Genomic DNA, 19,946 nt, shown 5'->3' with positions numbered 1-19,946 from the left:
ATTGAATTGTTTGGTAAATTTTCCTAATTATATATATATATATTTTTTTTTATATATATTTCTCAGTAAAAGATTAAAAAGCTTTTCGAACAATTCAGAATTTTGAATGGACGGCCGTATTGTCTAAAAAAAGCGAGCGTTGGTGTATATATTATAAAAAAGGGTCGTTGAAACCTGCCTACGTGTTAAATCCCTTGTTTTACAGACCGCCGAAAAAAAAAACGCCATAAAGATGTCGTCACTACAAGAAACTTCCATGTAGGTCATAACCAAAGTGATTCATACAATAGTTAATACATTGACTTGAAAATTAATGTTAGTAACGTACGGGTTATATTTATCGTCATGTTTATTGTCATGATATATTAACTAGTATACCAATTACAAATTAATATATCCTTATTAATGTTAGCATGTGTTATCTATGTAAAAAATCATGAGTAAAAATTATAGATTTTATATTATGTACGGTTTTTAACATTAAAAATCTATGTATATTTATAATTATTATCTATTAGAAGATGGTTTTCCTTATAATCATTATAAAATTATCGAGCCATAAATCATTTTTCAGCTAAAAGTGACTGAAAAATCTTAAAGGGGTATACTTAAAAATGATTAAAACTTTAAACTTAAAAAAAAAAAAATAGTTTTCTAAACATCTAGAGTTATATAAAGTGATTTTTATGTCTAAAAAAATATTGAAACATATAAAAATTATGTCAAACTGTTCGAAACATTCTACAATCATGCTTTTTGACGTTTATCTTTCTCTTAAAAGCAATTAATCCGATCGTTTTAAATTTGTTCACAAATAAATAAATTCTACCTTGATATGGATTTTTTTTTTTAAATAAATTGTAATTTTATTAAAAATTACAAACAATTAAAATCGTCAAGAAAATTGATCTTATAAACTATAATTAAAATTCACAAATATTTCTTATTCAGCAAAAAGCATCGATCAAAATGTAACTAAACATATGAAAAAGAAAGTGTAAAAAAATAATTTGTATATGCTAATTCAGTGTTGAGAAAAAGAAATAGATGGATAATTTTGATTGCACTCATCCCCTTAAGAGATTTCAGACAAATCAAGCTTCACGAGAGTAACAGATATGATAAATGGATAATGAGATCTTTTTCATTTATATATATCTACTTTACATTATCGTACGTATCATTAGTGAAAAGTAAGTAATTGTTAACCATAAATTGTTAATCGAACACCATCAATCAATTTTCCAATTTTGTCGATAGAGCGGCGCGAGATAAACGGAGAAAAGAAGGTATCACGGAAAGGAGATGCGTGATTCATGCGGAGCATGATGCGCGACGATCAAGGTAGGGAATAACGCGACGATGAGAGAGAAAGATAGCAATTCATAGGAGAATATACAAAAAAAGGAAAGAAAACGGAGAGCACGTGTTCCTTGTATGGGAGCGTTCACACGGGTACCATCGTCGTTGGTTAATCTAATCATTCGAATGTAACGTACAATGCATGTATACAAGGTGCTCCTTTCCATCCGCGAATTCTATATGTTATCAGTTCAATTCTTATTTCAATTGTAATTCAATTTTTATTTAGCATATTAAACATTTTTGTATAACTAAATTCTTAAATTTAAATTCTGTTATAGTGGAATTTTAAATTAAAAATTTTTAATTAAAAGAAGCATGAAAAGAGAGAGACAAGGAGAAAGAGATATAGAGAAATCTCACATAATTAATAATTAACACATAATAAAATAATTAACGTTATGTACAAATGTTTCATTTCTCGATTATACGATATTTGATACAAATATATATTTAATTTTTTTAAATATATTCTTTTATATTTATTTATTTCTTTTAATCTATAGCACGAGAAACCTGAAGCACCCCGTATATACCAAAGTATCCGTACAGCATCGTTTCTTCGTCATATTCCCTCATTCCCGTGACACCGCCCTCAGTCGCGACGCCTGATCTCTATTCGCTTCCCCACCGGCACACGACATTTCGCAGCCGTGTCAATGCGACCCCCGTTGAGAATTCCATTATCGCGGCCACGATTTATGCCCGTGCCGGATCGCGAACGACGAATGCGCACTCCTCGTTGAAATGGAAGCGAGCGTCGTCATCCGGCCCCTCTCTTTGTGCCTCGCCGATGGCGCGCGAGATGTATGTCGCGGATGGGGGTGGTTTTCATAAGCGACGCTATTTTCGCGTCGTGCGACCTTGTGCGATTGAATTATGGTGTCTGATTTATAGTGATCGAAAAAAGATGACGGGTTGAAAAACGCACGATATATTTGCGAATCCGATCTCCGTATCATTTATTTAGAATTAAAATATCAATTTGATTGAGAAGACGTTCATTAATCTAAAATGATTTTCTCCTGAAAATATTTTAAATAAAAAAATCATCGTTTATTTTAACTTCTTGGTTAAAGTATACATATGTTGAAAATCGATGGTCTTATAACATTGTATGAGAAATATGTTTCTAAATAAAAAATACTGCTATATAATATTATTAAAAGTCAAATTATTGCATTAATTAATTAATTTTTTAAGTTTTCTATTCCCGAAATGATTTTAATTGCGATGCATCTCTTTTATCCACTTGTTTTTTTGAATTTGTCATGTCGATGACACAGGAGATAGCGAAGAGCGAGAGAGGGATGCGACGGATACCAAGTGTGTTAATGGAGCCATTAAGAATCAGAGAAGGGGAATGTAGAGAGATCAAATCTCATACACCACGCCTTCCGGAACATCCTTCTACGAACGGACCCCCGCATGCGCGATGTACTCTACGATGTGTCTTGTGGTGGTCGTTCGTGTCACAATGGTGCAACGTGACATACGCTTAACTATACACGATGTATTATGCGACCTGTTCGAAGATCGACTCCCTTCCCTACGTCACGTGTGAATTTCTGCCGGTGCACTTCAAATATAACAATGACGGATTCTATATCATTATGCCTAATAAATTACATACCAATGTATGCTCCCTGAATATAGTAATTTAGAATTGCCAATTATAATTAAATTTGAATAACGTAAACTAGCTACTACAATAGGTTTACTGCAAACGCACGCGCGGTTGCATATCTTATATTAATAGAGATTAAAAGAATCTTATTTGTTTATTGATATACATGACTTTCTTTTTTCTCTGGGGATAAAATTTCGTCGTAACAATAGAAAGTATCGAGAGAATCTTTATATATAATCAATACAAATAGAAATATCGTAGACGGAGGGATAATGGATCGGTGATCATTAATTTATCGAACTATCATGTATCGAAAAGCACAAAGAGTCCGACGAAAGAAAAATGCGGGGAGGGCAACCGTGCCTTTTGCGAAGTACAAAGCGATGCAAATTGTAGAGCGACGTCATGCAACTCGCTTGCACGAAACGTATTCACCCTCGTCATCATACACGTGGCTCACGTGAACGTCCATGAGAACTCGCGGCTCTGCAATGTCGTGCAATCGTCATATGGAGCTCATTAGTCAACTAGCTGATGACGCGTAATGCCATCCACGCTCGAGTACTCGCACACAACACACGAACGAAACAAGCTAATCAATGTATATGTTTCGTAGATTCAAATTGATGGAAAGATCATTATTTGGTTGAGAAACGATTCCTGAATCGCTTTCGCGCGAAAAGCTACTTTTATAGTACAATATTATTTTGATATTATTTTTTCTTCCCTATATGCAGTTTTATGAAATAATTTTGTATTAACAATACATTATTAAAAACAATTTATAACATCGTATAAATATCTGTACAAATTATCTATATAAAGATTGATAAAAATAAAAGATTCATGACACTGGAATTTTTATTACTTGACAGGTTTTCGGTGAACCGTTAGTAATACCTTTTTGTACATAGCATACAAAAGGATTAAGGATTAGACAATGTAGACAATAACGTAAAAACAAATTAATACTGCAGTATTTCTCACAAACCGGAAAAGGGTAAGGCCGTCAGACGCCGTACTAGAGGGCTAATAAAGTTTCACAGAAATGCCAAGTATACCCTAAAACATTTTCTATTTGTTGCCCAACTTGTACTGCTATTCCAAGTATTTGTTAGTAAGATTTCAAAACTACATCTATATATAAACATAACACATTTTCTCTCCATATCCGATATATTATCGTCCCTTTATATTTATATAAACAATTAAAAAAAAAAAAAAAATCCAAATTTAACGGAACCATTCGATGGAATAAAAAGAGCGAGAGAATTCACGCAAAACAGCAGCGGTAAAAGATAACGTCCCGCTTAGGAATTAATCGGAACAAGAGTGGCCGACGCGGATTCCACAATAGCGCAGCGGGTGCTCGTGATATAAATATTTGTCTCGGAAGGGAGCACGAGGGTGCCGGGGCAAGTGCGAGTCGGCGTGAGGGATGGAGTGCCTCGCGGAGGGCTCGAGGAATAATGGCGTGCACGCGTGTGCGCGCGTATGCGTGAATACGCACGGGGAGTTGCAGTTGCGACGGTCGAGAAAAACTCTCTCCTCGGTACTCGAAAGACAAAAACATCTTGGCCGACATCGACCCGCATGTCTTTACCTTTCAGAAGAGATTGGTGGGAAAGTTTGCTCGACCTTCCCCCCGCTTTGATCCTTCGCGGAAAGGTTTATCGGCAAACGGCTTCGCTCTTTTTTAATTTTTATGGTTATTACGTGCGCCAAAGCCATATTTCGATGGTCAAGAAAATAGAGTGTCTCTATTTGTTTATTAGTTACAATCACAATTTTGTAGTTATATGATTTTTTTCTTATTTATTTTACTGTCGTTAATTTATTATTTTTATCGGTTTTAGTATTTCATATCATTAGTTTTTCATTTATAATCCATTTATTATTTTCTTATTTATTTCTGCATGATAAAAAAAAATAAAAAAAAGATTTTATATATATAGTATCTTGTATTGAAAATATAACTTCAATTATCAATAATTAACGCGTGAGTAGGATAGATACTTCCAAGGAATTAGCGACAATAATAGATTCGTACAAGTAGCGCGAGTAACGTTCAACATTAAGGTTTTCGTTTCGCTTACTGAAGCTCTTTTGGAGGAAAAGCGAATCTCCCCGTCTCGTCAAGCATTTATATTCACAACGGCGCATAATGGCAAGCTCCTCGGGATGGCAAGGACAAATCACTTAACGCGATTGCATCCGATGTTTGTATAGTGTCGATGCTCGATGTGACAAATTACTTCTCCATTATAGGCCACCGATGTCGCGCGAAATCGGAGCTGAAATATGAAAGGTGCTCGCTCATGTCGGGGCTTAATTAGCGGGTTACGAGCGTGGAAGCAGCAATAATCCGATGAAATGTTTTTACCTTACTGTGTGATTTTAATTGCTGTGTGAGATAATTATGATGGATCGAGTATAATGTGTCTTGTCGCATTCGTGTATGTAGATCGAGAGAGAGAGAGAGAGAAAGAGCGAAAGAAAGAGAAACTAAATTTTAGAGCCGCTATTTAATAACCGTTTGGACGAATGCAATATTTATGGTCATCAAAGATACTTTTTTTGAATCTATTTATCCTTGTCGATGAGTTCGATGGCGGAATACAGATTTGATTGCACTTCAGGTTTCTTCGTCGAAAGGCGAGTGTCTTTATACATTTTATGTCTCAAGATATTTTCACAAGACGGTTGATGTATTTTAATACGACAAGTTAAATGACAATTGCAGACAAAGAGATATCTCACGTTAGGATAAATTTATAGCATATTTTAAGGTCATCAGCTTTCAAAATTAAATTCATGGTCATCGGATAATGTAATTTTAGATTTTTTTAGATATAATTTGATGTAAATCTGAGAAAGATCCTCGAAATTACTTAAGATAATATAGTATGATTGATGTGTAATTTCCACATCGATTTTCCTCGTATACAAGGCAACGACTCGTTCGACATCATTGTCAATGACACGTAAAACCATAATCGAAATTTGTTCGTCTTTATGTCGCGCAGCAGTCGTCTTAGATCGTTCGGATTTCAAACTAGACGAGCAGTCGCCAGATTCAAGATTGCGCGGACTGAGATGCGACGACATTTCCAATTCGTTTTGTAGGCGTGCAGCCTAAGGAATCCTCGGGAGGAGAACAGAAGCGCGGTTGTTGAAGTGGCGAGGGGAAAAGGACGGATAGATTTTCAATGGACGCTGTATTCAATGTTTTATCGGCGATCTTACGTTGGCTCTGAATGCCTCCGTCGACTGCCTTTGTACCGGTCGCGTTGCGAGCCTTCGTTTAGATCCTTCTTCGAGGAATAAGGGCGTGGGAGGAGTGACGAGTCGCGAAGGACGAAGGATATACCGACAGCTTCCTTTCTCTCCCTCTTTATCACATTGTCGAGTGGATCCTCCCCTTATTGCAACGAGGAACAGTACGCATACAAGTGGCATACCTTACTACTCTTGGTACCTTCGCGCACCGCTAATTTTCCGCTCGTTATCCTCTGTGCGTGGTCATTCAAACCGCTTTCCAAGATACTTCTTCCGCGTTTGCCAGAACTGCCCGATTCGCAATGTGTTGATTATTGTGTTGATTTGTAGCGATTAATAGTGATATGATATCGACATAGTCGGTCTCTCTCTCTTTCTCTCTCTTTCAGCCAGACATTAAAGCTTTTTAACTACATACTATATACATTAGATATCACGAATCCAAAATCTAAAAAAATCTAGGATTAGAAATTATGATCTTTTCATTTTGGTAAAGTATTTAAGAGATTTTTTTCTTTTAAAATTATTAACAAACTAGAAAAATTCGAAATCTTTTGTATAAATGTTTGAATCGCGAAATTTTTAAATTTCGAATTATTCGGAATTATATAAATAACAGTTTAATCATTAAATTTATTTACAAAAAAAAAAAAAAAAAAGATTCTTCTCTATATTCTATCGTTCTACATTCTAAAAGATATCTCAAGATTCTGCGATCCTCAATTTTTAAAAGCTGAGGATCTACTTTTTGATTTTCGCACATTGATCCTCTAATCTTTCACCCTTAGAATTGCGCGGAAGCGATCTTTTTTTTTTTTCCAATTTTAACATAATCTAGAATTTCCTTTGTCGCGCGTGCAAATATACGAGACTCGACGACGATTGTTTAAAGCGAAAGCATACGAAGTCACGTGTATCCCCGCGGGGTGAGTGATGTTGCGCGTTTACGCTTCCACTTTTGCGACGCGTATCTCGTTCCGGACTCACACCCTCTCGAGTACGCGCTCTTAAATAGAGCGCTATGTCCGATCACGTCCTGACTGTCAGCGCGAGGGTAAAGGGGATTAGTATTTCAATTATTTGCACAATAAGAAGCGTGACCGGGTGGCGCACGTCGACGGACGATATATCGAGTGGCGGAGTCGCGTGACCCTGTTTATTCGCCGTCGAAACCCTGACGATTGGCCCTTTGAACGCCGCCCTTTTCTTAATCCCAATACGCTGTACACGATAATCCGACCGTATAGCGGTAAGACCTTCTTCTAACTTACCGACTCTCACCTGAGTCAGGTGAGAATCACCTGGTTACATCTAATATATGGTAAGGCAGCGTGTAGCTTGTGATCGATTGGAAATAATTATCGTATAAAAAAATATTTAAATATATTTTTGGACAAAAAAGAAAATTACTTTTGAAAAGTTTAAAGCAAATATCAGAAATATATTATACGTATTTTAGAAATATTTTGCATTTTCAATAGCTTTAGCTAATCTGTGTATCTTAGCAGCTTTTCAAATTTATAAAAATTCATTTCTCTTTTAAAATCATATGCGTATTAATAATCTGACAGCGATGAAGAAATTCATAAAATGAAATGTAGTATAAGACACTCTTTCCGATTATAAATGGTTAAAGATATAGCGCAATCTTAGTTTGATTTAAATTTGATTCAAAGTAAAATCTAGAATTGAAAATCAAATCGCATATTGGCTTTTCGAATGAGGATACTCGGAGGAATTTTATTTGTAAATGTACAAATTAATACAAATTAATATTTTGTTCGATGCTTTATTTCGACTTTCCAACGGTTTAAATATAATTCGGATTGAGAATACGAAATTAAATAATCAAATCGCAGGATCGAGTAATTAACCTAACGAAACGCTCTGTAGTACATCTATAAATTAATTAATAATTAATCTATAATTTAAAATATACCTATATAATTTAATATTCCGCGTATATATACCAATACATCATAATATGTAAAATATTTCAAAGTATTATTATTAACAAGATGTTCGGCGTTCGGCCTTGATGACGTATAGCGCTCTATTGTTTACGTCTTACGGCTTTGTCATCATTCGCGCGGCGACACTTGAATAGTATCGTAATAATGGAGGATGCTACGTCACAAATTCGTATATATATTTTATAGTACATAAAATATTTTGGCAACGAATTACATAGGACAATACGTAACATGGTATTTAGCCTTGGCGGCGTAAACATTGTCGCGCGTAAACATTGTTTATGTAGAATAGAATAGACTGTAGTGGGGCGAGACGCTCAAATTCCTTTCTTACATGTTATCATTCGCGCGGCGACACTCGAGCAATAAAGTAGCGGTGCGTCGTCGGTGCCGTCGTCGTGCCGCGGATGGCTTTCGCGTCTTTCGCGTCGCGTGTCGACACAGCATTGCCACGAGTCGCACAATGGCTCTTATGTGGCACGCGCATTTGTGCGTTGAACGCACCTTGGTGCGTCGTCGTTGCCGTCATCGTGCCGTACGAGCAACGATGCGTCGCGTTGTCGCGATATCGCGTTTTCGCGTCGTCGCGTCTTCGCGTTAGACTTTTATCTCGTTTTCACGATTGTCATCGAGAATCATACTTCGTTGCCGATTAAATGGGATGTCTCTCAGCATTGCAATCTTTAATATATTAATACCTATTAATATAATTAATTTTATATCAATATCAGTTAATATTAATACTATATTAATATTATATATTATATAAATATTTATGTATTAATAAATTTAATATATTAATGCAGGCGCAATGTTAAAACGCCTCAGTGTCGCGGCTGAGGTGAATGCCGGCCGCGTAGCAACGTATGTTCGTGCATAATATAGATGCATGTTCGCGCGGTTAATCTTGAACTTCGGTTCGAGAATCGGCTGTTGAGGGCACGTTCTGCTCCGACGAACGGTTCGGCCCGAATCGGTTAGAGTTCGGTCGATTGTTTGGAATCGTCGTTAATGGGTCCCTTCTCTTGTACCGTCTAACAGCACATTGTAGCAATACTAACATGTTTGGCATTTGAGGAGTCGGCTGTTCTAATTAGGTTCGATTTTCGCTCGCTAGAGAAGTTGATCTCCTGCTTTCGAAATGCTAGATTGTTAGCACGTAGAAGGTGGGTATCTTCATTCTCGACCCGTCTATCAGCCTTACGATAAACCCGGCTCAGTCTGTACGATAGAGACTTGGTGGTTCGTATGAAATCGTTCCTAACGATGTTCTAGTCGGCCCTCGATGGGAGCAGGCGCGGGTCAAGAGTCGAGCGAACCCCATTCGCGATTATTCCATCAATCGATTTCGTCTTCTTCCGCTTCCGCTTAACCTTTGCTCGAAGTAATCGGTGAATTCCCGACTTGTCGACTCCAAGTGTTATTCTCACGTGAAGCGGGGTTCGATCGTGCCGAAATTCGAAAGTGCGGGAGTGTCGTGCAAAGTATCGCGCGTACAAGTGCGGAAGTATTATTTTTTAATAAAAGTGCGAGAGTGCTGTTTAAAGTATCGCGCGTGTGAATCAACCTGAGAGGAGGAGGAGGCCTAGGAGAGGCATCGGGCACCGATCGGAGCAACCCTGTGGTGAGTAAATTGTTATTTGTATATTAATTACTTATTAATTGCATACGTGCAATTTAAATTGAGCAATTAATCGCGTAATTCGATTTTTTATTTGTACGATTTAAACAAGAAAGAATTAGAAAGAAAAAGATTTTTATATATTGTAAAAGCTATAATTAATACTTCCATAACAAATATTTCCACTATTAGATTATAGTTTTTATATTAAATTATTAAAGTTATTAGTAGCTTTTTTTAAACTTGTAAAATTATTTTATTAATTTGCTTATTATTATATGTATGGAATATAAAATTCAATGCGTATAATAAAATTTTTGAAATACTATTGTAATTATTTTGAGCGTTATTACAATTTGCATCTTCTATTTGTATGTTATAGATCAAAGTAGCGACCCTGACATTCTGAGAGGAGGAGGAGGCCTAGGAGAGGGCATCCTGCACCGGCGGAGCAACCCAAGGGTGAGTATTTATTATTTGTATATCGATTGTTAAAAATCGCGTACGCGCATTAATTCCGTCTCATTATTTGAATGAATTAAACAAAAGAAAATTAGAAAGAAAGACTTTTGCATAAATCCTATAAAAGTTTCTATGTGAAAAAAGTCTTTTTATAATTTATAAAATTGTTTTATATTTATATAGAGCTTTTTAGTATTGTTCGCATCGGATATAAAATATTTCGCACAAAATATTAATTATATTTTGAACGCTACTATAATTTGGACTTTATATTTGTATGTTACAGACGACGTAGCCTCAAGACCAACAACTCCGCTGTTGCGCATCAGTGCCGGTGAGTGACGAATTTTATTTTATTTTGAGTTAACGGATCTGTAGATATTGTAGATGCAACTGTAGATTATAGATTGTAGATTGTAAATAGATCCGTTGCCTCAAAATGGATGGGCTAAAATAGATTAAATCAAATAACTTTTAATCGATTTTTTTGATATACATTAAAACATATTACAGATCTAATTCAAAGTATAAATCAAAACAAAAATTTGAAAAGAATATAAAATATTTTTATCAATTGATAGACTTTATTTAATTTGTTCAATAAAAAAGGCGCTAATAATTTTATTAATTATACGAAATAATAACTTATTACTTAATAGCAACTTATTTTTATGTTGCGCCGATTTTATTCTAATTTTTCATAGCCCATCCATCTATATTAGCATATGGTATGAATGAAAACTTTGCTTTAATTGATGTAAAGCCAAATTATCGAATTTTTAAATTAATATACAAGACACATAAATGTTTTATTAATTTTATTTTAATATAAATTACATATTATTATAAATAATATTATATATTATTATAAGATTAATAATTTGGCATTAGATTAATTAAAGTTATATTAAAATGATGCATGACAAACCGTCGTAATTTCTCATGACCATAAACGAGCATAAAATTATGCTCATGCATCGGCGATAATAATTAGCCGGCAACGGAAGTAATTTTTATCCTTCATTGATCTCCGATAGAGGTCAAAACTACATCTCTGGTTAGATGTAGCCGAAGGGAATATGGTCAGGATCAACGAAAGGTAGGTCCAACTGGTCCAACAGAAGCAACATGCGGTACATTTTATTAGGGTGCGCGAGTAGGGCACGCGAGTAGGATACATACATATGAGTAGGACACACTCCCCAAGATATCGATGATCCTGATTTCCGCTGGCTTTACCAGCAAAAGTAGGATTGTTAGGACTGTTAGGACTATATAAATATACGATTCTTAAGCAATTAAATGCTTACTAGGAATTAAAAAAATACTAAGATTATTAAAATATTGGGGACATAAATAAAAAAATAAAATATAAATAATATAAAATTTAAATTTATTTTTAGGCAGTTTTAAAAATTAAATTAAAATTATTTAATAAACAAAAAGTTGCGTATATATTTATTATGTACAAAGCAAAATGTAATATACATATATGTTACATATATGTTTTATTTTATTTGAACTTGTATATATATTTATTATATTTTAAACGTGAATATATAATTATTATATTTAATTTAAGATTTAAACTTATATATATATATATATATATATATATATATATATATATATTTATTATAGTATTATGTAATGTTGAATTTAAAGTAAATGTCAGTATCAAATTATCTGCATTATTAAATATATCGGATATATCTATTTTTCTATTTGATACTGATAGCATCATTAATTGTAAATTATGAACGAATATATTTTATTGATTAATTTTTAATTAATATAATTTTTGTTCTTTTTTTTGAGAAAATATTTCTAGGCACTGAGGATATTAACATTAGTTTTTGTGGTTTCTTTTAAGAAATCATTTGCAGATATTGGACACCCCGCCATTCTAGGTGCGTCCTGGATAGTTCTTGTGTTACAAAATATTATATATAAATAAAATGTGCGTATACTTTAAAACTTCAAGACAAATCGAATGGGTACCCCGATATCAGTGAAATATCGGCAAATTAATTAGTATTTAAATGCTACAAAAAAAGATTAATTATAACAGAATTAATTATGCTTGATATTATTTTGATTTATTTTATATGTTGCTAATGAACCTAAGAGCTATGCCGGCGGTAACATAAAACGTTTTCGAGTGAAGCAAGTTTGATCGTTCTGCGACTGATTAATGACATCTTATATTCTTGATAATTAGGGGTACTTAAATTATTAGATTAATTAGTGAAATGCTTGAAGTAATCATTTGATTGATTAATCAAAGCAAAGAATCTTGTGCTTTAAAGCCAGAATAGCAATGAGAGATGTATTTTATATTAGTTATATTATTAATATATTATATATTTATTATATATTAATCAGATTCTCTTAAAACATATATTTGTGGTAAATTGGGTTTAATCGCTCTCAAAGCGATTAAATTTACTTCATTCGAAAACGCTGATAGTTATTGGTAGGGTCACCCATGCCGGACAGGTCGAAGGAGAGGAGTCAGACAAAGAGAGATACCGTAATTATTAATATTTTTGAATAAAATGAAAGCGAAAAAGATAGTAATCGAAAGAATAGAGAAAAAGGAGCTCCAAAATATTTTCATGTCCCTCTCGGAACTTAGAAATATCTTGATACGTGATACGAAAAAATTGATTTCTGAAAAACAGAAGTCTATCCTGCTATAATTTTCCTATAGTTTTGTCCGTAATCTTTTATTTTTTAAGGAGTTTCAATTATTAGCAGTATTAATTAATTCTTTCACGTTCATACGATCGTCCGATAGATATACTATCAGGTTTTCGCAAAATGTCATATAAAAAAATCGAGATATTTCTTGCAATATTGGTTAAACAAAATTGAAAGTTTTTTTTTATATCTGATAAGATGCTACCCCCAAAAAATCTTTCAATACTAGAATATATCTTTATACGATAATTTATCTCGAAGGCAAGCAAGGGAATTTCGGAGATAAACGATTCTGCCGGACACTAATTGATAATGGTATTATAAATATAATAGTATTATAAAAAAATAAACAAGCATTATATATATATATTTAAATATGAAAGAGTGAGAAAAAAATTAAGAAAAGGAATAAATTGCAAATTAATAATAATTAAGCTAATTATGGAAATGCAATTATAGATATAACATATATTAAGACATATATTAGAGAGATGTATAAAGATATATAGATATATAACATATATTATAGAGAGTTAACGATTTATTTAATACAAATGTATATAACTGATGACCGTTATGACACTTAGATTTTCTCACAGCGTGCAAAATATTGTTTAAAATAGGAAAACTCATTAATTATGATTTCAGCAATGATAATTGTTTGAGATAGATTATTATAGAACCACTATCGGTGTAGAAGTCGAGTTATCGATATACAAGCGAACATATTCGGAGGAGAAAATTGCTTGGCCTTCAAGGACGTTCACTGCCCCCAAAACGAGTATCTCGCGAGTAATTCCTGTCTGGCGCCAAGATAATGAAGAACCAGTCACGGTGTCGTTGCTCGGTGAACGGCTATCAATCCCGTCCACGCGCGAGTATTTGGATTCTCGAGTTCCGTTTCGATCGCCACGAGCGGTATATAACGGGTATGACGGAATTAAGAACGGCTTAGAGATGTGTCTATCGTAAAGATGTTGAACAGAGAATCACGCTTTGATAGCCGTCAAAGAGTAACCGAAGCGCGATCATTTCTTACAATTATTATAGCGAACATAGTAAACTACATATAGATTTCCAGTACTGATAGTGAATTTAGAAACACAGTTTATCACTTTAAATTTATTCAGAAAAAATTGATTCTCTGCATTAGAATATTTATTTTATAGTTGAGGTAAAATAATTGAAATATTTCATCTTCATGACAATGAATTTATTACAAAGTTGTCGTTGAAAAATGACGATGGCTGCACACACAGCACTATACATGATGTTTCAATAGTATAAATGTTGCCTAGGATACTTATACGAGACTTATAGAGTTCTTAGATATACTGTATATAACATATCGGAATGCTTTAGAAGTGTACATACGGCAGAGTAAAATGGAATATATAATTGAGATGTTATTTATAATGTACGAGTGTGAGCAATACGCGAAGGATATCCGTATATAGTGCGTCCAGAAATAACGGCGGCACCGGATGTTTCCCTAGCTACTGTTCAAAACAGAAACGGCAATGATTTCGGAACATCCGTACATGTTCCTTGCGAGTTTCGCGGAAAAAACTCGCGCTTAGGATATATGTTTGCTCGCTTGATATTGCATAGCGAGAGGAACTATCTCAAAGGACTGAGGTAATGAGAGAAAATGGAGCTATAGTTTCAAACGTTAAATAAAATAATCGACGCTATATATATATTATATATATATATATATATATATATATATATATATATATATATATACGCGAAAAAAAAAATCGGAACTTTCTCGCTGATTGAGATACTTCCTTTGACGCGAGACAATCTTAAGATCTAGGGAACTTACAATAAGCTAGGAGATATGCAGAAACGCTGCCGCGACAAGTCGGTCCATCCATCGCAACTGCGGGGTCCGTTCTCTAATTCGGGGGTTCCTTCTTTAAGGACCCTGGCAGCTGCAACTTTTTCGTTTACCTCTTCATCGCAGAAGCGTAATCGCAATAAAAGCATACAAAGGGAACTCATAGTCAATGATTTCGGAAGCTATTAACGTTAGAACATTCAGACGCATCGTTACTTGCTGGCGACTTCGATATCTCGGTAGCATATGTTCTCTTTTAGGTATCGTTGAAACATAAGTTACATAAGTCTGAATACCATACATGTTGTATAGGATTTGACAATAAATTATATCTAGTGTACAAAAATAAGAATTAAATTTAATATTCCTTAAACTCTTTAAAGGCAATAAGAAAAGTCTGAATGTTTTAGCGTTAACTTTGGCATAATAGCGAGTAATTCGTAAATCCCCTTTTAGCGGTTAAATGAATTTTTAATCAATACAGATCTCTTGCCACATACGTATACACATACTCACATAACATCTTTTTAATATATAATAGAAGAAAAAAATTGATTTTCAATTGACATCATATCAATCGATCTCTGACATTTCGATTTATTATTTTAAAAAGATGACAAGGAGGTCACCGGAAAAACATCGTGTATTATTTTTGTGTTTCGATCGGACAAATCTTTTCGCGGAGAATGAAGATATTAAAATATTTATTTTAGTTAAAATTTTTATTTCATCGGGTTCGCGACAACTTCGATTCGACATTTTTTTTTAACGGAGATCACAGATCAGAGATCAAGGATCGCGAGTTTGCCGCGGGTCCATTCTCGACGAAGGTGGTTCTTTTTATCTGCAAAATATTCAGTTGCAAAAATATGTATCGATACGCGGAAATTACTATCGATAGAAGCTTCAAATTGATTTCAAGTTACAGTTGTGCCGATATCGCACCGAGATTAGACATTTTCTTAACATTTTGTCAAGCATTTTGTTTCTTTTATCAAGCTTAAAGGTCGTGTAATTTTCATGTTTATCTTATAATTAAAATAATTAAGCGACTATTATAAATCTATTATCATGTTTTTTTCTTTAAATACCAAATTATCGTAAAATTTACAAATATAAAATTAATTATTATGTCATTGTTGATATTACAATCGAAAATCGTCCAAGTCGATGCGTATCGTCACCCAAGTGTAAGCTCTCGCGTACTAGAAATATTTTAATGATTCCGTTTTCGCTTCGAGAATCTTTGCGAATAACCCGTAGGAGAAACATTCGACAACCACTTCGATCGGTTGCCACAATCGTCAAAGGCCATCGAGCAGCACTGCGCACAAAAGTTCGTACTTTCGCCGCTTAAAGTATAACTTTCATCTGTCAGCCTTTCGCAATCTGAATCTGAACATCGAGATCCGACTTTCGTACGTCGATTTCGGTCGATCTTTCGGTCCTCGGCTTTCGGTGACGCGCGCGGCGAGTTGCCTTGGTCGAACAGGCTCTTTCTTAGGTCCTAAAAAAATATCGTCCTTAAAATTAATTGTTGAGGCAGTTGAGTTGGCAAGAGCAAAAGAATCAGTCGTATTCGTCTCGTCGACGACGTCGCCGAAGTCACCTCGTCCTCTTCCATCTTTCTTTTCCTACGTTATCGCGGTGCTCACAGAGCGAGAAACTTCATCAGAGCGTCGTAGATGAGCTGCGGGTTGATGGTTCCATCAGCGGTGTATCTGACACCGCGTAGTGAACCATCGTCATGACTGACGACGCCGTACTCGCCCACGATGAAGCCGTCCGGTGTCCTCTCCTCGACCCTGTACTTCCTGTAATTCCTTCCCTCGACTACGTAGCCGACCTTGTGCCCGTCCTCGGATGCACCCGGGGTTTCCTCCGTGACGACCAGTTGTGGTCCGTGGACGTTACCGTTGCTGCCGACGCTGACCGATTCGTCGATTTCGTAATTTTGCTCATTGGGTTCACCGCGCTGCTGTTGGCGATCCACCGGCTGCCCTTCGGAATCGTACACCTTGCTAGGTTCGCTATATATCTTGGCCGGTTGCGAGTAAATTTTGGCCGGCTCGGAATAAACCTTAGCCGGCTCCGAGTAGATCTTGGACGGTTCGGAGTAGATCTTTTCCGGCTCGCCGTAGATCTTGGCGGGTTCGCTATAGATCTTAGCGGGTTCGCTGTAAACCTTGGCCGGTTCACTATAGACTTTGGCGGGCTCGCTGTATACTTTAGCCGGTTCTCCGTATACTCGTTCAGGATCGCCGTAGGCTTTGGCCGGCTCGTTATACATCTTGGCAGGCTCGTTATACGTATGCGCGGGTTTATACGTTTTGGATGATTGACTGTAGAGTTTCGAGCCTGATCGATTGTAGAGCGGCGCGTCGTAATGACGTCCCATTTTGCGTCCTTGAAGCCGATCCGACGATCCTTCCGGCAGTTCCTCGTTCAACTCTCGTGATTCTGAGTTCTCCACAGGCAGCTCGTAATTCTCTTCTGCCGGAAGGGTGATCGCGTCGATGTCAATATCGCGCGTGGTCTTATTGGTTTCTTCTTCGTTTCCCTTTCTTTCTGCGAAGGGGGGGATCTGCTGAATTCTCGGCGTCATAGTCACGTGGCCGCGCCAGCTCGTCCTCAGCGAATCCTCGTCGACGGAGAATTCGCTTCTGTTGGACTCCGAGACGATGTTGCTGAGTTCTTCGGTGACAAATTGGGCTGGCGGTAACGTCGTCGTTGTCGTTGTTGTCGTAGACGATGGCGACGTCGATAGTCTGTTGGCGCTCTTTGTTGTGCTTTTAATAGATTCTCTAGTTGATTGATTAGTAGTATCTCTGTTCACCGGAGATTCCAAACTTGGTGGTCGTGTTACTACCGCGGCGTCAGCGCTGTCGTAATGCTCGACGCGCACCTTGTATGGTGTAGCCTCGACCGTGGACGTGACGCTGACGCCGATCACCTTCTGCCGGCTAACGCTTTTGCTGATAATGCCGGATCCGTGGGTTCCATTTGATCTCGTAGTCGTTCCATCGTGAAATACAGGCGATTCGCTCGTCGTCGTCGTCGTCGACATCGTCGCACTCGACGGTGTTAGACGCGTCGAGCTTATGCCACCAGGCGTGCTCAGAACGTCGATCAACGACGCCAGATTCTGTTGCCGATGCTCCAACGTTCTCTGGCTTATAGGATAGAAGCGCACGACATCGTCGCGGCCACTTGTTTGCGGCCTCGACACCGAGATCGGTCGAGCACCGCTCGGATTTCGAGATATTCGATAGATCGATGCCTCGTGCTGATGCGACTCAGCAGTCGCGCTGTCACCCGCCGATGCAGCCACGTGTTGACCGCGCCGGAAACCCCGACGTCGCTGTGGCGTCGTCGCCATGGCGCCGTTTATAAAGACCGATAGAAATTCCGTACCGGCGAGAACATCGTTCTTTTTCACCGTAGCGCTGCGCGTTTCCTCCCAGACCAGAGTCGCTTGAAACACCACCTGAAAAACACATTGTATTATTTAAATATTGTAATTCGGGCTTCGTCTTAGGTATTTGTTTTATAAGCAGATAAAATATATAAGTGCTTTATTAAAATATATAAGTGTCTTATATGCAGGATATACAGTAATGAGCGCATTTTATCAGCAGAAGATATTAGTGACGGCATCCTTGCTTTAGCAGAGTTTAATCGGAGATTGTATATTTTTCGTAATTTTAATAAACATTTTAATAAACATTTTAATGTCTAAAAACAAAAAGCTGTAAATCTAAAATTTGAAAATATAAATTTTTCCAAGTTGATCGATTAGTTCAGGAATTGTCTATTCATATCTTAATATTTTAATTGAGAAAAAATTATTGTAAAAATATTTCGATGAAAAATATCCTAACATATGCGTGTGTATCGAATATTTAATATTTATTTTATCTCAAATATACACGTGAAATTTGAATTAAAGTCATATAACAAAAGGCAAGATTGAAACAAAGAAGGCAGGAAACTTATTAAGTATTCAATTTACTAGCAATTTACATTTACTAATCAGTGGAATAAAGAACAGCACGCAAATGAAGTCGTATCGATATTCGAATTACAGAGTAAAATGTCCAAGTAAGGAAACGGGGGTAACATTTACAGGATGTAACATTTTAGTCTCGATCTTTGTATGGCGTCGTTAAACGCACGCGAAATCGTCGAGCAAGTACTTAAATTCTGTTCTCCCGCGGGAGGAGCGAAGCGAAACGCGAACAACGGTGCGATCAGTCGGCTCTCAAATTCGCGTTGTGGGACGTTAAACCACTTTTACGAGTTCCGCGTGCGTTTGCAGAGACGCGCGAAGGACGCAGGCAGGTGGTGCATCCATGTGCATGCGATTTATAAATTATTTGCGACGCGCTCGCTCGTAAAGTCCTCCAAAGACCAAACGCCAGCCATTCTCCGAATAAAAATCTCGAAAATTTTTCCAACGGTCTCGTCGTAGACACGTCGCGGTTTCGCGACTCATTATTTCCTGCTATCTGAATTTCGAAATTATCTGCGCAGCTGTAGTTACATATGAAAAGTTCGAGAAGAATGAAAAGAGAAGATTTCGATTTGTATGTTTATTTAAACTTGAAGTTGACAAGATCTCGAAATCTTCCAACAACGGGCAACGGCTGTACATAAAATGAAGATTCCACAAAATTCAATGTTTTTATTAGAAATAATCTATTAAATTTTAAGTATAAAAGATATTGGAAAAGTGAAAAAATAGTGGAAAATATTAATATTTATTATTTTATGTAAGTTTCATTTACCCCACGAAATATGACTCTTTATATGACTCTTAATAAGAGTCTTTATGAACTGTTCATACTGCAATTCTACGCTCTAGCGATTTATTTGTAACGTCCCGTGACTTTCAGCTCCGAGTATGAATTACGCGACTAATTATCGTGCATCCTGATTTTCAGCCGTCAGCTTATCGATCGTATTCTTAATCGGTTTCCAATCACCGCGCGTATAATAATATACGTGACTATCGCAACTGTAATAAGATACTTGGATACTCGAGTTCTTTGTAATAGCGACCTTGACAGA

General features: G+C 36.2%; 1 protein-coding gene and 1 long non-coding RNA gene across 3 annotated transcripts in view; one reads left to right on the top strand and one right to left on the bottom strand.

Moving 5' to 3' along the window:
• Positions 1-9,256: 9,256 nt before the first annotated feature.
• LOC138944700 (uncharacterized) lies at positions 9,257-10,643 on the top strand. The gene is made up of 3 exons (XR_011448853.1): positions 9,257-9,868; positions 10,248-10,327; positions 10,614-10,643. It is a non-coding gene; the product is annotated as an uncharacterized lncRNA (long non-coding RNA).
• A 3,622-nt stretch (positions 10,644-14,265) lies between these two features.
• Positions 14,266-19,946, bottom strand: part of LOC138944695 (serine-rich adhesin for platelets) — a 126,918-nt gene continuing 121,237 nt past the window's right edge. For both annotated transcript variants that reach the window (XM_070315582.1, XM_070315581.1), the window contains one exon: positions 14,266-18,363. In XM_070315582.1, the coding sequence (XP_070171683.1) occupies positions 16,528-18,255 (1,728 nt within the window). In that variant the 5' untranslated portion in view covers positions 18,256-18,363 and the 3' untranslated portion in view covers positions 14,266-16,527. The remainder of the gene's footprint in view (positions 18,364-19,946) is intronic.

Source organism: Polyergus mexicanus, unplaced genomic scaffold (genome assembly GCF_030449975.1).
Source record: "Polyergus mexicanus isolate NDT 795.1 unplaced genomic scaffold, iyPolMexi1.0 SCAF_2, whole genome shotgun sequence".
NCBI lineage: Eukaryota > Metazoa > Arthropoda > Insecta > Hymenoptera > Formicidae > Polyergus > Polyergus mexicanus.
This window is presented reverse-complemented; position numbering and strand designations above follow the sequence as displayed.